The following is a 19,031-nucleotide window of genomic DNA, read 5'->3' on the forward strand; positions in this document are numbered from 1 at the left end:
CTCCGGGTGCTCCAGTTTCCTCCCACACTCCAAAAACATACTAGTACGCTAATTGGCTGCTATCAAAATTGACCATTATATCTCTCTCTCTCTGTCTGTCTGTGTCTGAGTGTGTGTTGGGGAATTTAGACTGTAAGCTCCAAAGGGGCAGGGACTGATGTGAATGAGTTCTCTGTACAGCACTGTGGAATCAGTGGCGCTATATAAATAGATGATGATGATGATGATGATGATGCTGAGAGCAGAATGAAGTAGAGGTGGTAACTCGGTCAACAGCTAAGGAGTCACAGGAACAGTAGCAGCTCTGAGAGGTAGCGATGAAAGAACCAAAGCTGACACAATGTAGTACTCAGGAGATGGTAATGGAGATATTTGGAACAGCGGTAGTTCAACAAAGGCCACGAGTTGAGAGCAGACTGAAGTTGCGGCGGTAACTCGGTCAACAGCTGAGGAGTACCAGGAACCGTAGCAGCTCTGAGAGGTGATGCAATGGTATGCCGGTTTCATGGTCTGTGAGAGGCAGGTAACGAGACAGGTGCCCGTATGCGAGACTGGAGCGTGACACCTTGTAGACAAAGGCAACACATGGGGGCTCTCTATGCTCTCTATTTCATATTTTGGGAAATCCGTGTGCCACTCCAGACTGAGGGACAGAAACCACAACAGGTTTGTGCTTTACAGTACTAGAGGTAACATGGAACAGCTTTGGTCACGTGTCTTTGGGAAAGGTATGTCAAATTGCTATAATTCCATCGTGTTTGGTATTTTAATGTGCGGGAGATTATGACCGATTTATTGATGGGTGAGTTATCTTTCTCGGATATATCTGAGAAAAGTTAAGACAGGTCAAAACTTAGAAGTAGTCTTGAACAAACTGTAGCTGACACTCAAGGGATATTTCCGCTTCCACTTGGTTCAGCTATACCTAGTCTGTGCCTGCATGTACATTTGTGTCAATGAGCCTTAAAGGGGTTAAGTGTTAACCCTTTGATTGCTGGTGTGTGCGTGCTGTGTGAAACAAGGAGTGCTCAATGTGTGCCATTGGGAGGCAGTATATTGGGGCCCTATTGCCCTTATTCAACAGGTGGTGGCAAACCGAAGTGAGTGTAGTTGTGTGAGTGCTGTTCGGGGACGATTCAGCAAATTTGTAAACTGTGCGTTGAGAGAAAGATTGAGTGCTGGAATCGTGTGTAACAGCATACAGTAAACACTTCCAAGTCACAATTGTGCAGAGTGCAGGTTGTAACTGGTAAGGGCAGTTAGGAGAGGTTTCCTGACAAAATAGAGGTGATATATATATTATTTGACAACTACCGACAAAAATATATAGCAAATTTCACTTAACCAAACTTAAATAGCGAGAAGGGGATCTGTGAACATGAATCTCTTGATTCTGGTTTGTGATTGGTCCACTTGCTCACAAACCTCCCCCCTCCCCTACCAGTTTTTCAGTCAGGTCTCTCAGAGAAACTTTGGCTAGGGGAAAGGGGTCACCTTAGAAAAAAAAAAAATTCTTGTACTGCATCTTTAACATATCATTTTTTACCAGAAAGCACCAAAAGATAGTAATTTGCATCCAGTAGGTATATGGTTTTCTAAAGTAACAAAAAATACATCGGGCTTGAATCATCAAAGCACTCATACGGAGAGCAAAGTGCGTTAATTTTAAAACACATGTAAATAGGCGCTGCGTACTGCAGAATTCATCAAGGCATCTCAAGATACATGTATGATATGCCCAAATCCTATATGGATCCTATATGGATTATAAATTTGCAAAAGAATGCACAGAAAAAAAATATGTATAGAGAATTAATGCCACCAGTTAATAATAAAGGCATTAATGATCGAACAGTATAAAAAATATATTTTTTTTTGTTTCCAAATACATATATTAGGATGTTGATGTCTACTGAACATAAAATACATATTTAGCATTTTTTTTTGCTCCTGTTTACATATAGTATGCATACGAGGCTTTCATCACTAGTTATTAGAATATAAACTAGCTTTGTAGCTGGAGCAAGAGATACGGCAGAAAAGCAAGTAACTTTGCTGAGCTTAGAGCTGAATTCGCACGTGGCTGTGTGCGCTTGAGTTTGATACTAGCTAAATTGGCTACGAACAAATATCTTTTTCCGCCTCGTTCACTCCCCTTAATCATAGGCTGTAGTAAGTGTCCTTTGCTTTTGAAGACTAAGTGGACAGAGCTGCGTTTACTGGCTTAATTCCCAGTTCTGGGCATGCGCAGAATGATTTTGTGTACAATACACACAAAATTAGCAGATTCGTGCCTTGATGAATCTGACCCACTGTGTGGGTTCTCCTTTTAAGTAGGCCTCTATACCTAAAAATTCTTGGTAGGCTCTTTATGTTCCTGATCAACATGTCCTTTAATAATGAATGATATAAGAAGCAGACTTAGCAATAATAACTTTTATGTAAGGATTTTCAAAACTGTTGCATGAAATATTTGCCTCATTGCGCATTTGGGTGGGAGATTTTGCATGTTTCTGAGGTGGAATTTGGCCTTAAATGTGCTGTGTGGAGTTATTTTTTGCACCACCTTGAATTTAAACCCCACAGCAGAGAATTAATTGACATCCTCATTGCCCCAGCTCTATTTATGGAATATAAAGTCCATGAAATGTAACTACAATGCTAAATGGTCATTCCATGGATCATGAACATTGTATTACAGGAACTTTGCACCTTTGTAAGACAGCCTCTCATGCAATGATATTCAATTTGTGCAAAATTCTGCCCCAGTTTTGCTCATCTACTGTATATGTGGTGCTTTTCTGCTCAATGCTCAAGACTAAGTAAAATGGGTTATGGTATTTGTAATGATATTATTCCCAGGATACAGTCCCTGGAAAGAATTCTTATCACTACACATTGTCTATTCTATTATTTGTGAAAACTACAATTTAGAGAATAGTTAAAGTGTGTTTAAAGAGGCCATAAAATTCAATATAGCCAAAGTTATTTAATATTTAATGATATTTTTTAGCTAAATGTGGGGAAAATTATTTCCTCTATTTTGCTGTAATTGCTTTATTTTTGAGAAGCCATTATTTTGTTTTTACTGAAATGAATACAGAGTTTCTGAGCTCTTTATCTGTGTGGCCAAGTACAGTAAAGGTGCGTTCGTGCAAATGCGGCTCATGCAGACCTGCAGAAACATACAAATCTGACTTGTAGAAGAAGGTCAGGTGCAAATAATCACAAATGGTGATGACTTTTTGCACACCAGGAACATATGATTTACATGGCTCTGCATGTGGTTGTATATAAGCTTTTTTCTTTGCTTTTTTTTTTAAATAAGAGCAATTTATTCCCACCTAACGACTAACTCTGCATCAGCCCGTAACTTTATAGATTAGATATAGTCATCTTTGACCAGTGTATGTTGGTCAGTAGTAACCTTTCTACCTCCTCGTGTCCCATTTTGTGAAAAACATAATAGCTGTTTACTTAATTGTTTGTTTGGATTAAGAACATCCGTAATCAGCATAAAATGTCAAGTACCGGCAGGCCATGCAAGGACTAGAAGGTCAATTTTGTCTATGCTCTTGTGGTGACAAAGAGGTTAAACCATTCATTTGTACACAGTGTAATCAATGAAAACACTTAGGATCATAGCATGACCATATGTCCCTTTAGTTGCACAGTACAACCATCCATCCTTACCTCTATGTATTGTTTTTCCTCCAGGGGATTATCTCGGCCATCTTAACCAAGTGTGAAAGGGACGGAGGATTTATTCCCATCAATAAAAACCTTTGGTAAGTGCATTGGAACCCAACTGGAACATTTGCTATAACAAATCCTTGTTGTTTTTCAGATAAAACTTTTAACATGATCAGTTCCTCACATTCACCCTTTTTATAATCAAGAGGGCTTGATGTGCCCAGAGGCAGTGTTAAAGTTAATAAATGTGTTATATCTCAAGTAACCATATTAATTTATTTCTACAGCTTCTCACCTTTTTCCTTGTAAATCATAGAAATAACTTGCATTACAGCTATAAGAAGAAGACTTTATGACATTTACAGAACATCTGCCCTCTGTCTCCTCTCGTTTCTCTCCGCTCCCCTCAGTGACTCTCAACCTGTCATCCGTGCCCACCCTCTTGGGCCATAGTTACCTGCCTATACTCACTTTTCCCCTCCCTCCCTCTCTTTCATGCTGTGCCTGAGCCCCCAGAGTTATAGTGCTTACTGTTACTTGTACTGTGCTGTTTCACCTTGTACTGTGCCATTGTTTGTCCTTGTACGGCGCTACGGATACTTTGTGGCGCCCTATAAATAAAAATTAATAATAACAATTATGTTTGCTTTTATGGGGGGGTTATGCTTCCAACACTGTTGGAAATGGTAAACCACAATTTCAAGTGATAATTGTGTCAAGGCATAAAATTTTTTAAAATGTTTATATGCATCTTAATATGCTACAAATGATGCATTTTATTCATTAAACTATACTTTATTGTTGAATTTATTTTGAAAAGTTAAATTTATTTTGAACATGATATATAGTTTATAGTGATAAGTTCTACTTGGAGAGCTGTGATTGCTTTCTAACCTCTTAGCACCCTCCAACAAACTAACTCTGTGATAGGTTTCCAGTGTGGTGTTTTGCAATATTGTTAGACAGTGATAGTAAGATTAAGTTATTATAACATTGTATTATTAAATAAACATCAGTATGATCAATCACTATCCAGAAACCTTTGTTTGTGAGTGCGATGTACAAGGCTGAATTTCATATCTGTGTGCTCCAGCGTCCTACTTTACTTATCTACAATTTGCCCACTTCAACTTGCCACAATATGCCTGATCAGTAAAGAAATTATTGGGACTTAATGTGACCCTGGAAAATATTCTGGAAGTGGCCTTATGGCGTAGACATGGTAAAATCAGCAAGAGGTGGGACAATGCAATAGTGTGCCGCTGGTGTGGACACAGCAATGATACTGGAGTGGCATGACCAGCTTCCAAAGGAGTGTGGCTTTCACTTCAGACACTACTAGTTCACCTTTCAACCCCTTCCCTTACAACACATTGTAGAGCAGCGTAAAGCAGGACATAACTACCGATGCTCACTGCAGTCGGCATAAAGTCCTGACTGTGTTACCCAAAATCGCTGCCTGTACTGCTGACTTAAGCTCAGTTACTTTTTTTTCAAGATCCTGGGATATTGAGGCCCTATTTGGAAAATGGATAGGTACTAATTGCCTCCCGGTGAGCTGAGCAATGAGTGATGCTATGCCTGCCTCCCACCAACTAGCTCCAACATTAGCTTAAAAAAAAAAACATGTTTAATTATTACCTCCTCTTAACCATCCTCAACATTAAATAATATGACTCACAATTAATAAATAAGCCTATTTTCCCCAATAAATAAAATAAAACCTAAGTTAACACCCTTCATAGGTCACAAGTAGGCATCCTTTCCCTCTAAGCAGCCCTACTCGCGCTCCATCAGATGCTCAATGACTTTTTTTTTTGGGCCATACATATTGCGATTTGTGGATGAATATGTTTAAAATATCCTTATTGGCTGTGAAAACACAGTGTGGCTCCCTTAAGACAAAACATAATTCAGGTAAACATTTCTTTGTATATATGATGTAATGACAATAGATAATATACAGACAAGTGAATCAATATCTTTATTAGAAGTTAAATTATTTATATTCCTTTGATTATAGACTAGTCGAAAGATGAACGTACTGCACACATTAAGTCTTATACCGTATTAGAATGAATAGTTGTGCAGGAGACATACTACATGCCCTTTATTTACTCTTCTGTGCTTTATTGCTGGTATGTGCTCCAGAAACAATCAATCTCCATTAACTGCAGAAGCCCTATCATTAAGACCCTGTAAACAATGTTTGTGAGGTTAACATCAGTTGATATTTATATGAAACAGATCAAATTATGAACTCAAAAGAAAACTATAATGAAACAATTTGTATAAATTGCAATGTGGGAGCTGCTTATCGTAGATATGTAAAATTACTCACAAACAGTACAAACAGGTATCTTATAGGATTCTGCCTAAAACAAAAAACATTATCTGATGCCAAATAAAGATCCTATTCTACGTATCTCCCTAGCAATGCAATTCTCTCATAACAGAATAGCATAGAGTTTGAGGCACAATTACCCTGTATTCATTTGTTTATATTAGTGGACCTTAGGAAAGATTACATTAACAGAATCACAGAGCATGCAGGACATGAATGTTCTATATAAATTGGCTACAGAATGCACCCCTTCCACCTACTCAAAAGAAATGATCAAAATGAACCTCTTCCACCTACTCGAGGCGTTAAAACCATTTAATGTTTTTATTTTATTTTTACAAGGGTGTGGCTCTTTGGGATGTCACCTGTCCGATTTTGACCTGGGCAGTACAGATTTACAACTTTCCCGACCTCTATGTTCCCCTTCCCCTCTTCATCCTCTCTTCAATTCCCTCATCTTCTAGCCTATAGTCAATCAGAGAACGAACTTATAAGACCTGGTAAGCATGAGTTAAACAGCATCCAGTCCGTGTTGTGAGGCATCTGCAGAGATCACCACTGGTAAATGCACATTAAAGTACTGGAGGGCTTGTTAACATGTGTTTTAATTTTGTAACTGCAGCCTGCTGTGGCTCCTGCCAGCACCATTCTGTATCTTGGTGTAGGAGCTATCTTTGTAGTCCAGTTTTTACTGTAGTTGGGAACAAATTTTGATAGGTAGTTTGTCATTCCAAAGAGTCGCTGAAGACTGAGGTTGCCCTTAGGGAATGACATTTTCTGAATGGTTGTCATTTTTTCAGGGTCTGGCTTGACCCCCTTGTCAGTGGGGAGATGACCCACATATCAAATTTCCGACATGCAAAACTTGCATTTGTCTGGGTTGAGCTTTAAGTTTATGACACAGATCTTTTCGAACACCTGACAGAAGTGCTCATCGTGTTCTTGCATGTTGTGACCCCAGATGAGTATGTCAGCACCAATGATTTTACACAGGTATCCTGCTAACAGCTTTTCCATACATTGTTGGAGAACTTCACTGCCGGTGGTCAGACCATAAGGCATACGCAAAAAAGCATATAGTCCAGCGGGTGTCATGAACGTGGTGAGCCTGGCTGACTCTTTGTCTAAAGGTATCTGACAAAATCCGCATTTAGCATCAAGGTTGCTAAAGATTTTTGCCTCAGGCATGTCAACAAGAACTTTTCACTGCAGCTACCATGGCTGAGACCCACTGTGTTGCTTCCTCTTTTAGGGTAATTATACTTAGCCTTGTCATGCAGTCTAATTCAGCAAGCAGTTAGTTTGTCCTTCATGGAAATGGGATGTGTTGGGGTGCACAGACTGAGGGGACAATTGACTCATCCAATTGCATGTGGTAAATGACAAAGAGTTTACCAATGGTATCACAGTTGAACAGATCTTTGAACTCCTTGAGTTCTGGAGTTTCTTCTTGTACCATATGGACTTTGGTTCCTAGGTGTACCGAGCCCATTTTAATGCTATCGAGAAGGACTAGTAGTGGTCAGACGTGACGATCAACAATGTGAAACTGTAGTGGCACACACTTGAACTCTAGTGTGGCTGTGCCCATAGTTTTAATGATTTGACTTCCATATGACATAAGGTTTACTGAATCTGTCCCGTCAATTAGTGCCTCTGAGTTTGATCTGTGCAAGAGTCTTTGACATGATGTTGTACTTGGCACCAGTGTCAATTTTTATTTTCAGTATGTTTCCGATGTGTTTAACACAGAGGCTAGTAAAGATTTCTCCCTTTTCAGCCACCAGATCCACACTCTCACAATAGATCGCATTGGCGGGTTCTGATACAGACTCGTTCTCCACTTTGTTGACTCTATGTGACTGCCTTTCCCTCAGTGTTGGGCATGCTAGTTGCCATTATGTATTTGTATCTGCAGCATTTTCCAAAGTGAATCCATTAATAGCAGGAGTTACAGCATTTATTAAAGGCTGGGCATTTTTTTTGCGCAGGTGGGTGGTGCCGTCCACAGTTTTGGCATTGCATGTATTGTGGTGGTGTGTGCTACATACTTCTTACGACTTCCTTAATTCCCTTGTACTCCTCTCAGATTGTTCATTAAGCATGCAGATGTGAAAGGTAGTTTCTAAAGTAAAATTCTTTTCTCTTAACAATTGCGTGCATACAGTTTTATGATGAACACCACAAATAATTCTGTCTCTGATTAGTTTGTTGGTGATGGTGTCAAAATCAAATTATTTGTCCATTATTACATTCCTTACAGGTAAACATATCATATATCCTTCCCTTCCTCATAGACAAATGTATTTGCTTTATCTACTGCCTCTGCACCAGCCATATTTAATATAGTATATGCTTGTACCTTTTTTGATTTCTCATACTTCTTTGTTGACTATACTGCCCAGCGATGCAGTATACCTTCCATTCCTTCCTGAACTGGAGCCAGTTGTCAGCAGAGCCGTAACTTAGAATTCTAGCGCCCTGGGCGAGAAAGACAAATGCCGCCCCCCCAGACCTCAATTTTAACCAAATTAACCTAAAATATTCCTAAATTGCACCCCCCTTCAGCGTTGCGCCCTGGGCGGTCGCCCCTATCGCACAGCCCTAGTTACGGCCCTGGTTGTCAGTAATGTTTTTTCATCAAATAAGAGAGGGTTAATGTAGCGTAAACCTTGAGCCATGACTACCAACTTCGGACAACATGCAGATGTAGGTTTAGAAAGACTGGAGTGACAATTCAGCATAACATAAATACCAATAATGCAGAACAGAGAACAGGAACTTCCAAGAATGCATAACCAACCACCTCACTTCCTGCCAGGCTCTGGCAAGTCATACATTTACACTCACAATATCCTGGAGTAGGGGATATCTCTCTAAGTTTGTCCTACGGCAAGAGTGCTATCACTGACAACAGACAGAAGTAGCCACACCAGCCTTGTATCCATCATCCTGCCTACTATTAAATTGGTGAAATACTACTTAGACATACAGCAAAATATAATTTTAACATTATTATATTGAAAATAAACTTATAAATCACCACATTCTAGGACTACTTAAAACATAATAACAATATTGAACAAAATGATACACATAAATGATAGACATACGACACTAGAAAATACTTTATCTGTGACTTGGATATTAGGGTTGGTCTTCTTATGACTGGAGCCTAGAATATCCTGATGTCCTACAACCGAATGCTCAACTTTCAGCTGGAACATAACAGTGCAAAAACCTGTAGACCAACTGTACTTGCAGTTCTAAACTCATCTTCCACAGTATTCCAGGCCTGCAGCAGCTGTATTCCTCAGCCAGTCAAAATGATATACCCTGCTATAATATGACTCACTGGGAGTAGCTGTGTGACTGCCCCACAACTAGAATCATTGGTTGGTATTATGTTTAAGAGGCTGACATGGGTTATGAGAACCACCTGTCTCCTTCCTTTTGCATCCTGTTGTGATCAGCTCCTTTGAAGCTGGTAGGCGTTCCTGGATAAGGAAGAACAAACTTGGAAAATACAGAAAATCATCCATTAGTAGCCTCATCAATTGAGTTAAACTGTTATATAAAACACTGTTCTCATCTTTTGGGTCTCCAGACTCAACTGTTACACCAGTGTGCTACATAGCCATTGTTGGCTGACCTGACTGTAGGGGGTAATCAAAGGGATAGGTAATCAAGGATAGGTATGTTGAAACATATGCTATCTCTGAGGGGGGAGAGGGAGTTGGTAGGAATGTGGAGTGCAAAGAAATGTATAAAAATATATTTCACATACAATAAAGTTGTGGGTATGACATAGGAAATCACAATTTTAAATACATATTACCAGCAGGTGGGCTTAACCTTTATTAACACTGCCTGGTATCCATCTCTGTACACAGCCTCATAGACCAGGATTACACACACACCAGAGGGATAACTTTACCTGCCATGGAACTGCCACTTACTAAGACCAGAAATCGAAATAGCTGCCAGATACAGTTGCATATACTAGCACCCTGCATTTTTATTGACTAATAAATACGCTAAAGCCTGTTTTTCCTGGAGCAGGAGCTAAATGGTAATGATAATAACTTATTACCATCATGGTTCATGTGAGCCTTGTTGTAGTTTAGATAATATTCACACTATGGCTGCTTCTCCTTCATTTAGCTCCTGCTCCAGGAAAAACAGGCTTTAGTATGACTACAAAACCCCTCTTTTTCACTGGACTACTATGGCTGTCATTTGTCAAAACAAAAGTATAGTCCACAGGGCTCTACATTACTGAACTGGTGCTTATTACTAATAAGCACCAGTTCAGTAATGTAGAGCCCTGTGGACTATACTTTTGTTTTGACAAATGACAGCCATAGTAGTCCAGTGAAAAAGAGGGGTTTTGTAGTCATACTTGTTGAGTAGCTAAGTCGCTGTACTCCACACATCAGCCTCCCATCTGGCTCATTAAGTGCTAAAAGTTAACATACCTGAGCCATCTTACTCCATCTGCCACTCTATCCTTTATAACTCCCACCTACATATGTCATGTTATACCAAATACTCTGTATTTTTTTTAGTCCCATGTGCAGCAAATAAAACAGCCAGTTTCACGTATGCCCCATGTTTCCTATATAATAAACCCGAAATACAAAAGGATTTTCAGTAACGGCAGGCAGTAAATATATAGACGGCTAAGTACAGAATGAGAAGCCAAATTCAAGATTAGTACAGAAGCTATGCTCAGGAAAAGCAATTACATTCAGGGGTCTGACAGGCAGGGTATAGATGAGTAATAATCAAAGCACTATAATAATTCAGAGAGGACCAAACACATCATAATACAAGTGTTAGACTAGGACATATATACATATACCATAATACTCTATAGGCTGGTTTAAAAAAGCCTTTGGGTGTGCAGATGTTTGTACATTTGCCAATGCAACTTTATTTGTGACATTTCTATGTAATTTTATGACAATTTGAACACATGCATACAAACTTAAGTGACAAACTTGAGAATTCAGCAAGGCACGCATGATGCGTTAGTTGCGCAGTGATTTTGCGTACGGTACGGAAAAAAAAGGCAGATACGTGCCTTGATGAATCTGGCCCAGTATGTTAAGACATGGTTTTGTAGGGAAGTAATATAGAGTCCACTACTTTACAGAATGGCATAGATCCCATCTGTCCTACTTTAGATGGACACTTTCCTACTGTCCAGACAATCAAACATTTTTCTGTGACTACCGGGCCAGCCTGTTTTAGAGAAGGGGTTGGGGGTGGCATGATACTTCTAAAGTGCTAGGCATGTTCCTGGAGAATGCTATGTATCCCCACAATAACACTAAATTCAAGTGCCTGTTAGAGCAGTGATGGGCAACAGGCAGCCCTAGGCCACATGCAGCCCTTTGAGTCTTCATCTGCAGCCCCCAGATTCTTCCTATGTTGTCAGATCTGTTTGTTATATAATGCCTGCTGATATGTTATTACTGATAAGTGTCAGTTTCTTTCATTAAACATTTATTTTAACATTCAATTACTATGACTAACGGTAATATGTGGTCCTTTTGAAGGTTAAACGGCCTGCAAAGAAAAGGGCTCAACCCAGGAAAAACAAGCCACGTGCTGATAACAGTGGTGCTCCTCCCGGCCTGTCATTCACATAGAGGCTGCGCTAATAAGTTTTGGTCGTCTAATACCCCGTTCAAACTACTTCAAAAACCTGGGATTTTGCCGGGGGGAGCCCCAACCACCTGGGTCGAAGGCTGAGTATGAACGGCAACCCTGCATCTACCCGAGTCGAATGACCCAGGAATTGAACTCGGGACTTTTGCAGGGCTATTCCCGTGTCTGACTCGGGTAGCCTTCAATCTGAATGGTTTTTTAACCCGGGTCTCACCGAGACCTATTGAACAGTTTAAAAAAAAAAAAAAAATAATCAACATCACAAGAGGAGCCAATCAAAGCTCATCTTGTGATGTTGCCAGGGAGACCCGGGCATACCTGGGTTCAGTGTGAACCCGGTTAACCCGGGAATTTGTCGGATGAGAGGCGTAAATGTTTATTTTACGCAAAGAAACAGATGTACATCCAACTCTACATGAGGTTTACAGGCTCTTTTTAATAATGTGTTCTGCAGGGTTGCACTAAGAGATTCATGGAGTAGCCCTCTTGAATAGCAGTGACATAAGGAGCTTATTTTAACTCATAGATTTCCAAAAGAACAAGTGGCAGATTTGTCTAGTTTCTCCTCGTACTCACAATTCTTACACCCAAGAAGGCACTTGACAGCTTTACAGGAGAAGTGAAAATCAATACACAGTTACTTACAAGCATTCAGTATGCAGATGGTGTAGGCAGCCCTTCAATGGAGAGATAAATGGCTTTTAGGGAGTATTAAAATAAAGTATCACAGATGAATACTATCAAGGAAGAAGTATATGCTGGAAAGGTTCCCTTACTTGATTTATTTAATTTATATAATGTATTCACTATGTGCAGCACTTGGAGGAGTATGGGAGGATCACAGCTGTGAATTTTTTGACCCCAGAGCTTGAAGTTGTGGAATGCACAAAAATTTAGGATACAATATTTCATTCATTATGGCAGAGACTATAAACTGACACAATCTCATGTTGTGTCAATTGGTCAAGTTATCATCATACCCACATCAGTTTTACAACACTGTACTCTCTGAGTATGCTCCTCATTTAAAAGCATAAAATGTCCGTGGTGCAGTGCAAATTACTTTGGTGGTGCTGTGCAACTCAATTTACGCAATGGCTATATTTCCGCCAAAGCATATGAGTCTGTTGAACAAGATGTTGAGGTTTTTATGGAAACAGAAGTTTGCACTGGTTGGCGTGAGGGTTATGCAGAATGAAGGCTTTTCTTGCTAAGTAAGGAATAGGTGCCTGATGTACCTAGATTTGCAAAGCAGTGAAGAAGTTAGGTAGAAACTGTTACAGATTCCCAGTGTGAAAACCACAGAGTGTAGTAGTACTTTAAACAAAGTGTCTTTATTACAAAACAGGGATCACAGAGGTATAACTAGGAGCAATCAATGGTTAAACAGCTAGCATAAGTCCATAGAAACAGCAGGTAGCAATTGCAGAGATCAATGGGATAAATAACACAGATAAATGATGTAGATACTGTGCAGCTTTGAACAATCACCGGAGATAACAGGAAATCAGGATACCAGGTTTAGCAGTGAAGCTGAAGGTACACGATACCAGGATACAATGGGTGAAGTGCAGGCATAGGACAGCAGTATTACCAGGTTTGCTGGGAAACTACAGCAGGAAAGACTGGTGTCCAGGAATAACAGATGAAGTGCAGGAACAAGGGACTGTATTACCAGGTTAGGCAAAAGGCACGAGGCACTGGAAGATGAGTGGGAGAATCAAGCAAAAGCAGGGTCAGGCAAGTAAGGGGTCATAAGCCAGAAGCAAGAAATATTAGCACAATACACTAGAGAGTATTAATACAAGATGCTAAAACATCTAAGTTGTTCTGAATACCTCTATTAAACACCTATCTATCACAGCATTCAGTTTTACTGCACACTATCTACTCTTCAAAGTCCTCTCACCTATTGCACTACAGATAGAAAGGGTGCTGGATCAACGAGATCTCTCACAGTCTGTTCACGGACCGCTATACAGATTGGAAGGGTGCAGCATCAAAGAGATACCATACCGTGAATGCAAGCGCTGTATAGCGCTAACGCTTTGCCCAGCCGTGCATCTGTGTATACAGACTTTTATTCTGTCTAAATTTGGCCCTTTATAACATAATACCTTTGAGTTGGACCGAAAACAATATTTTACTGATTAATTCATTGTCATCTATGTGTGGATATATTTCCTATTTTTACATGGAAAGTGTGTTGGAGAATCAGGTGACTATTTATATTGTTTCATTATCCTAATCCTATTGGAATTTGGATTGAAGGAACTACTTGCTACATATATATTTGTTTCCTTAACTTTGAACACTCTAGGGATCATAATTATATACAGTTATTTTTTATTTTTGATTTACATATCTATTGTTCAGAGTACTGCCTCATTTTGATTTATATATGTTATATATGTTTATTGTAGAGGTATTATTACAATGTTGCTATTCAGTTTATATTTTTTATTTTTATGAAATTTTATATTTTAATAAGTTTGTCATACATCCATTTATGTTTATGTTCATGAATATTTATTTATCTATACTTTTTGTGAGCTTTCTTGCATTCAGCGCTGTTTATAGTGTTTGAAAGTAAGGGGTCATAAGCCAGAAGCAAACAATATTAGCACAATATACCAGAGAGTAAGCAAGAGCAAGGTCAAATGAAGCCAGGGTCTGGGTCACAAGAGGAGGGTCAAAATGTAGGAACAAAGCAGTGTCAAATGCCAGGAAGAAAGTCAGGATCCAAATTGGAGTATCACAGAAAGCAGAGCAGACACAAATACAAACAAACTGGCATTAGTCTGTTGGAAAAGGCAATCTAAAAAAGGCCAGACACAGGTGATTACGATCCAGCTCAGATGATGAGGACTTATCCTCTTATAGGCAAAGAGAAACAACTCAGGTATAACAGCAGCACCTCTGGTAGCACAGAGGTACTGCATGCCAAGTTCAGAATATGGACAGAGAGTCCTAATGAAAACTAGGTAAATGTAGAGCTGGATGGAACAGTTTTAGAGATGTTCTTTGCTGTGGAAAAGGCCCTTTTTGATCCACAAAATTATTATTATTATTATTATTATTATTATTATTATTATTATTATCGTAGATTTGTAAGGTGCCACAGTGCTCCACAGCACCATACAGTAGGGAAGACAAGGACATACATAAAACAGTACATATGTAAAACAAGAACAGACAAGGCAGACAAAATGAATGGAGACATGAAACAAAGGGTATGGAGGACCCTGCTCATTAGAGAGCTTAAATTCTAAGGGGAAGAGGGCGCAGCTGAAACAAGAGGAGCGAATGTGGCTCAGATTGGAGATTGGGATAGTTGTGAGGGTGCATTACTGTGAATAGTGTTATCAAGGATAATGTCACCTCTAAAAAAGAGATGGGTTTTCAAAGAGCATCTAAATATTTGAAGGTGGTGGGAAAGTTTGATTGAGCGTGGTAGGGAATTCCATAAGTGGGGAGCAGCACATGGGAAGTCTTGTAAATAAAGGACCTATACTTTTAGTAAAACACTTTGCACCTTCCAGTTTTACTTTGGCATTTTTCTTGGACATGCGTTGGCCAGTTGTCCCTTCATTCTCATGATTAAATGTAACCCATAAATGAAACTAAACTGAGCAGTATTTTAGGAGAAAAACAGAAATATCTAACTTAATGGGGGTAAAGTGATGTGTGGTTGACTTTGATGAGGTGGTTGGACTTTTACACAGTGCGCCTTTTCACTTTTTTTCGTCTCCCCACACATTTAGACACACTTCTAGTTTGCAAAGGCATATCCTGAGAATAGGGGGGTAGGTGTGTAGCTGGATGGGAATTAGCTGGACCATATAGAAGCAGTCGTGCAAAACTAAGGGATTTTACTCTGTGCAGCATAATTTACAGCCCCAAAACGTACTTGCAAAAATAACGTATATCAGCCCATATGCTAAGTCAGAAGCATCTCAAGATGCGCCCAGCTCTGCATCTGTAGCATATGCGGCAGGTTAACGACATGCATACTTACACCCACATACACATATACAGAGCCAGCTTGTAAGCGCAATCAAAATTTATAAACATTTGTTTTCATAGGGGGAAAACACATTTATTATTTGACTTCATATAATACAGCAGACATAACCTTCCTTCTCATGTACATATGGAAGTAAAAAAAAAATCTATTTTGTAACTACACACACAAAATCCTATAATATATGCATAATCGACAGGGCCGGATTAACCCGAGGTCTAACTGGGCTATAGCCCAGGGGCCTCGGGAATCCAGGGGGTCCTTCAAACTCCTCAGCAGCATTATTGATCAGTCGGGGGCGGGGGCGCCCCCAGCCCGATCAATGCTGCTGAGTACTGTCGGTGCAGTCCTCCTTCCCGGCGCGCTGTAGTCTGCTTACTGAGGATATCTCGCGAGAGTTCATGAACTCTTGCGAGATCTCCTCAGTAGGAAGCTTACAGCGCGCTGGGACGGAGGACTGCACTGACAGGTAAGTGCTTGGGGGGGTCCTCGCGTGGGGCGGGTGGCGGCGGACGGCTCACATTGGGGGCCTCGCGGGGAATGGAGGGCCCCTTAGCCCAGGGGCCTCCATTCCCTTAATCCGGCCCTGATAATCGATGAAGAAAGCACCCAACAGCTTCAGAGGTGAAATTGCAATCTGCCAATCAAAAGCGGTGCTGGTGATCGTCATCATCATCAGTGTATATTTGCCCTTAAGCTGGTTCAAATAATACAGCTGTGAAAGGCGTACCTGCATTCAGGTCTGCAGCGGCTCACCTTTTCATGAACACTCGGTCTACTTTAGAATGCCCCTTCCCTCCCTGTCACACCTCTTCAGACGTAAGAGTGGATGCGTGTAGTTCTGCATAGGTGTTGCTATCTGCAGTTATTTTTGTGGACATGCGCAAAGAAAAGTCTTGTAATTTTATGCTACACAAACGAGTGTAAGTTCAACTCTGCATCAGGCCCTTAGTGTTTATATTTTGTATCATTTGTAGCTTTTGGCAGCCCAAAAATAAAACTCAATCGTAACTTCCATTTTCAGGGGTTACTTATGTTGTTTTGATGTCAATGCTTTATTTAAAGTTAGAACATAACAAGACTGAAAATTATCCAATCAGAATTATTAAAAGTATAGATTTGTTAGAGTTATGCCAATAAAGTAGTAGTTTACTTTACCAACAAACCTCAAACATGCACTAACCTGTAACAACCAATTAGGTTTGCTTTTAAATTAGATGATGGAAAAAAAATGTCTGGTTGCTAGGTGTAACTGCACATTTGGCCATTTTGTATTTTACACATATTGTATTACTTACTAACATACATACAATTTGCCCATTATGTATTGCCATGCACTCGTAGTATTTAGTTTGTAGTTGTAGTTTTTACAGCAATACCATGGATCTATGTAAAAATTGGTATTGTATGTGGAAACATTTTGCATTTTCTGATGGGAAGAGATGGGCAGATTAGGACACATATCTAGCTAAATGTGGGCTGGGCGCAACACAAGATTATGCTTTGCTGGATGAGATATTTAAATGAGATTCAAAGACTTTAGGTGGTGAATTTACATGGGCCTTTTCTGATTAGCGCGGCTACAAACCACAAAAGCTATTAGCTTTTCTTTTACCATAAATTAATGAAAAGATAATGTGAGTGGACCATGTTTATTATCACTTTGATGTGTAGATATTCTTTGCTGTTTAACAGAAGTGCAGTACACAGGAAGAATTTTCCACTCAAGGTATCACTAAATCTTCCCTAATATGCTAAAAACATAGAAACCGGAAAAAGTCTCGCTAATGTATTTTCAGCTAACATAGCCCTTAATGATATGTATAAACAGGAAAAGATGTGTGTAGTATTTGTCACTTCTAAGGATCTGTCTGTACCCAGACTGGGTGGTGTCTCTGGAGTTAGGCTGGGGACTTGATACAAGCTAGGTGGTATGATTATGTTCCTTTGCATGTATATGAAAGGACTGGTACAGGTGGTGATAGACTAGCAGAGGAGACCAGGCAGGAACTGGATTGCTGAACCAGAATAGAACCGGGATGGGACTGGAATGATGGAACCGGAAAGCATACTGCACTGCCTGAGCTGGAAGGATAGAAAGACTGCAGACTGCTGGAAACCCGGTTGGCGTTTGGAATCACAATGTTGCACTGGCAACAGATGAGGGCTCCAGGAAGTCCTTTTATAGTGGATGTTGTTTCCTCAGCTGAGCAGAAGCAGCACTTTGAGTTGCTGAGATGGATCAGGTGACCATATCCTAGATTGCAGCTCCCAGGAACTGGTTTTGGAGGAAAACCTGGTCTGGAGGCTGCTATCCCTTGATTGGTTGGGAGGAATCATGTGACTGAATCCAAGATGGCAGCGCCCATACCCTGATTCTGGAAGGATCTCTGGAGTGGAGACAGACTGTTCAGCATCTTGCAGGGAGATCTGAAACCAGCAGAGCCTGAGGACCACAGAGACAGCTTGGAAAGACAGCGGAGAGGTAAGTGACAGGACGTGAGAGCCTGGTGTGTGACAGTATTAAAGTGAACACTTGGATTGTCCAGTATTTGGGTTTCTTGTTTAAAAAGTATAACAAAAATTATTTTAAAGACGTTTAACAAAGTAAGGTCAAAATAAAATGACCGTTTCACAGTAAAAGTTTACTGCTAGCCTTCAGGTGCGAAAGTCTAACATATCTTTCTGTGTAAGGCGTTTAATAAGCCTTAGTTAAATAAAAGAAGGTTGTAACATTCAACATCAGGGGGTAAATGTATCAAGCTGAGAGTTTTGCAGCGGGTTTGAAAAGTGGAGATATTGCCTATAGCAGCCAATCAGATTCTAGCTTTCATTTTGTACATGCACTAAATAAATGATAGGTATAATCTGATTGGTTTTTCAAACCCGCCGGAAAACTCTCAGCTTGATACATTTACCCCCAGGTGTCCATTGCGTAGCAGTATATGTAAGCTGTTAACTCTTAATGAAGCAAAGCTGATCTTCAAACAGTGCCTCATGTCAGGTCACACTTATGTCCGAATCGTAAGCGCAAAAAATGCTTTTGTCTATTTCACTATCCCGTTCTGGTGGCACTATAGCAGGGAAGCTTGCAGCATGGTGTCCCTCTGCCATATTGACAAACCATTTCTAGGCCGGACATCACAGAGCTGGATTCCCTAGGGAGATCAAGGCCGAAAAAAAAATGTGCATCTTCCTCCCTAAGTTTAACCAACCCTGTGCTGATAGCACCAGCATGCCCAGGCTGCCATTAAGTGTTTGGGCATGCTAGTGCTTGTAGTACTAAAATCATCA

The 19,031-nt window shown here is 40.1% G+C and overlaps 1 protein-coding gene across 1 annotated transcript in view; it reads left to right on the forward strand.

Moving 5' to 3' along the window:
• Positions 1–19,031, forward strand: part of LOC142095347 (heparan-alpha-glucosaminide N-acetyltransferase-like) — a 589,712-nt gene that overhangs the window by 559,113 nt on the left and 11,568 nt on the right. Inside the window, exon 18 of the mRNA XM_075178300.1 lies at positions 3,718–3,788. Within this exon, the coding sequence (XP_075034401.1) occupies positions 3,718–3,788 (71 nt within the window). The remainder of the gene's footprint in view (positions 1–3,717; positions 3,789–19,031) is intronic.

This window comes from Mixophyes fleayi, chromosome 6 (genome assembly GCF_038048845.1).
Source record: "Mixophyes fleayi isolate aMixFle1 chromosome 6, aMixFle1.hap1, whole genome shotgun sequence".
NCBI classification, from domain to species: domain Eukaryota; kingdom Metazoa; phylum Chordata; class Amphibia; order Anura; family Limnodynastidae; genus Mixophyes; species Mixophyes fleayi.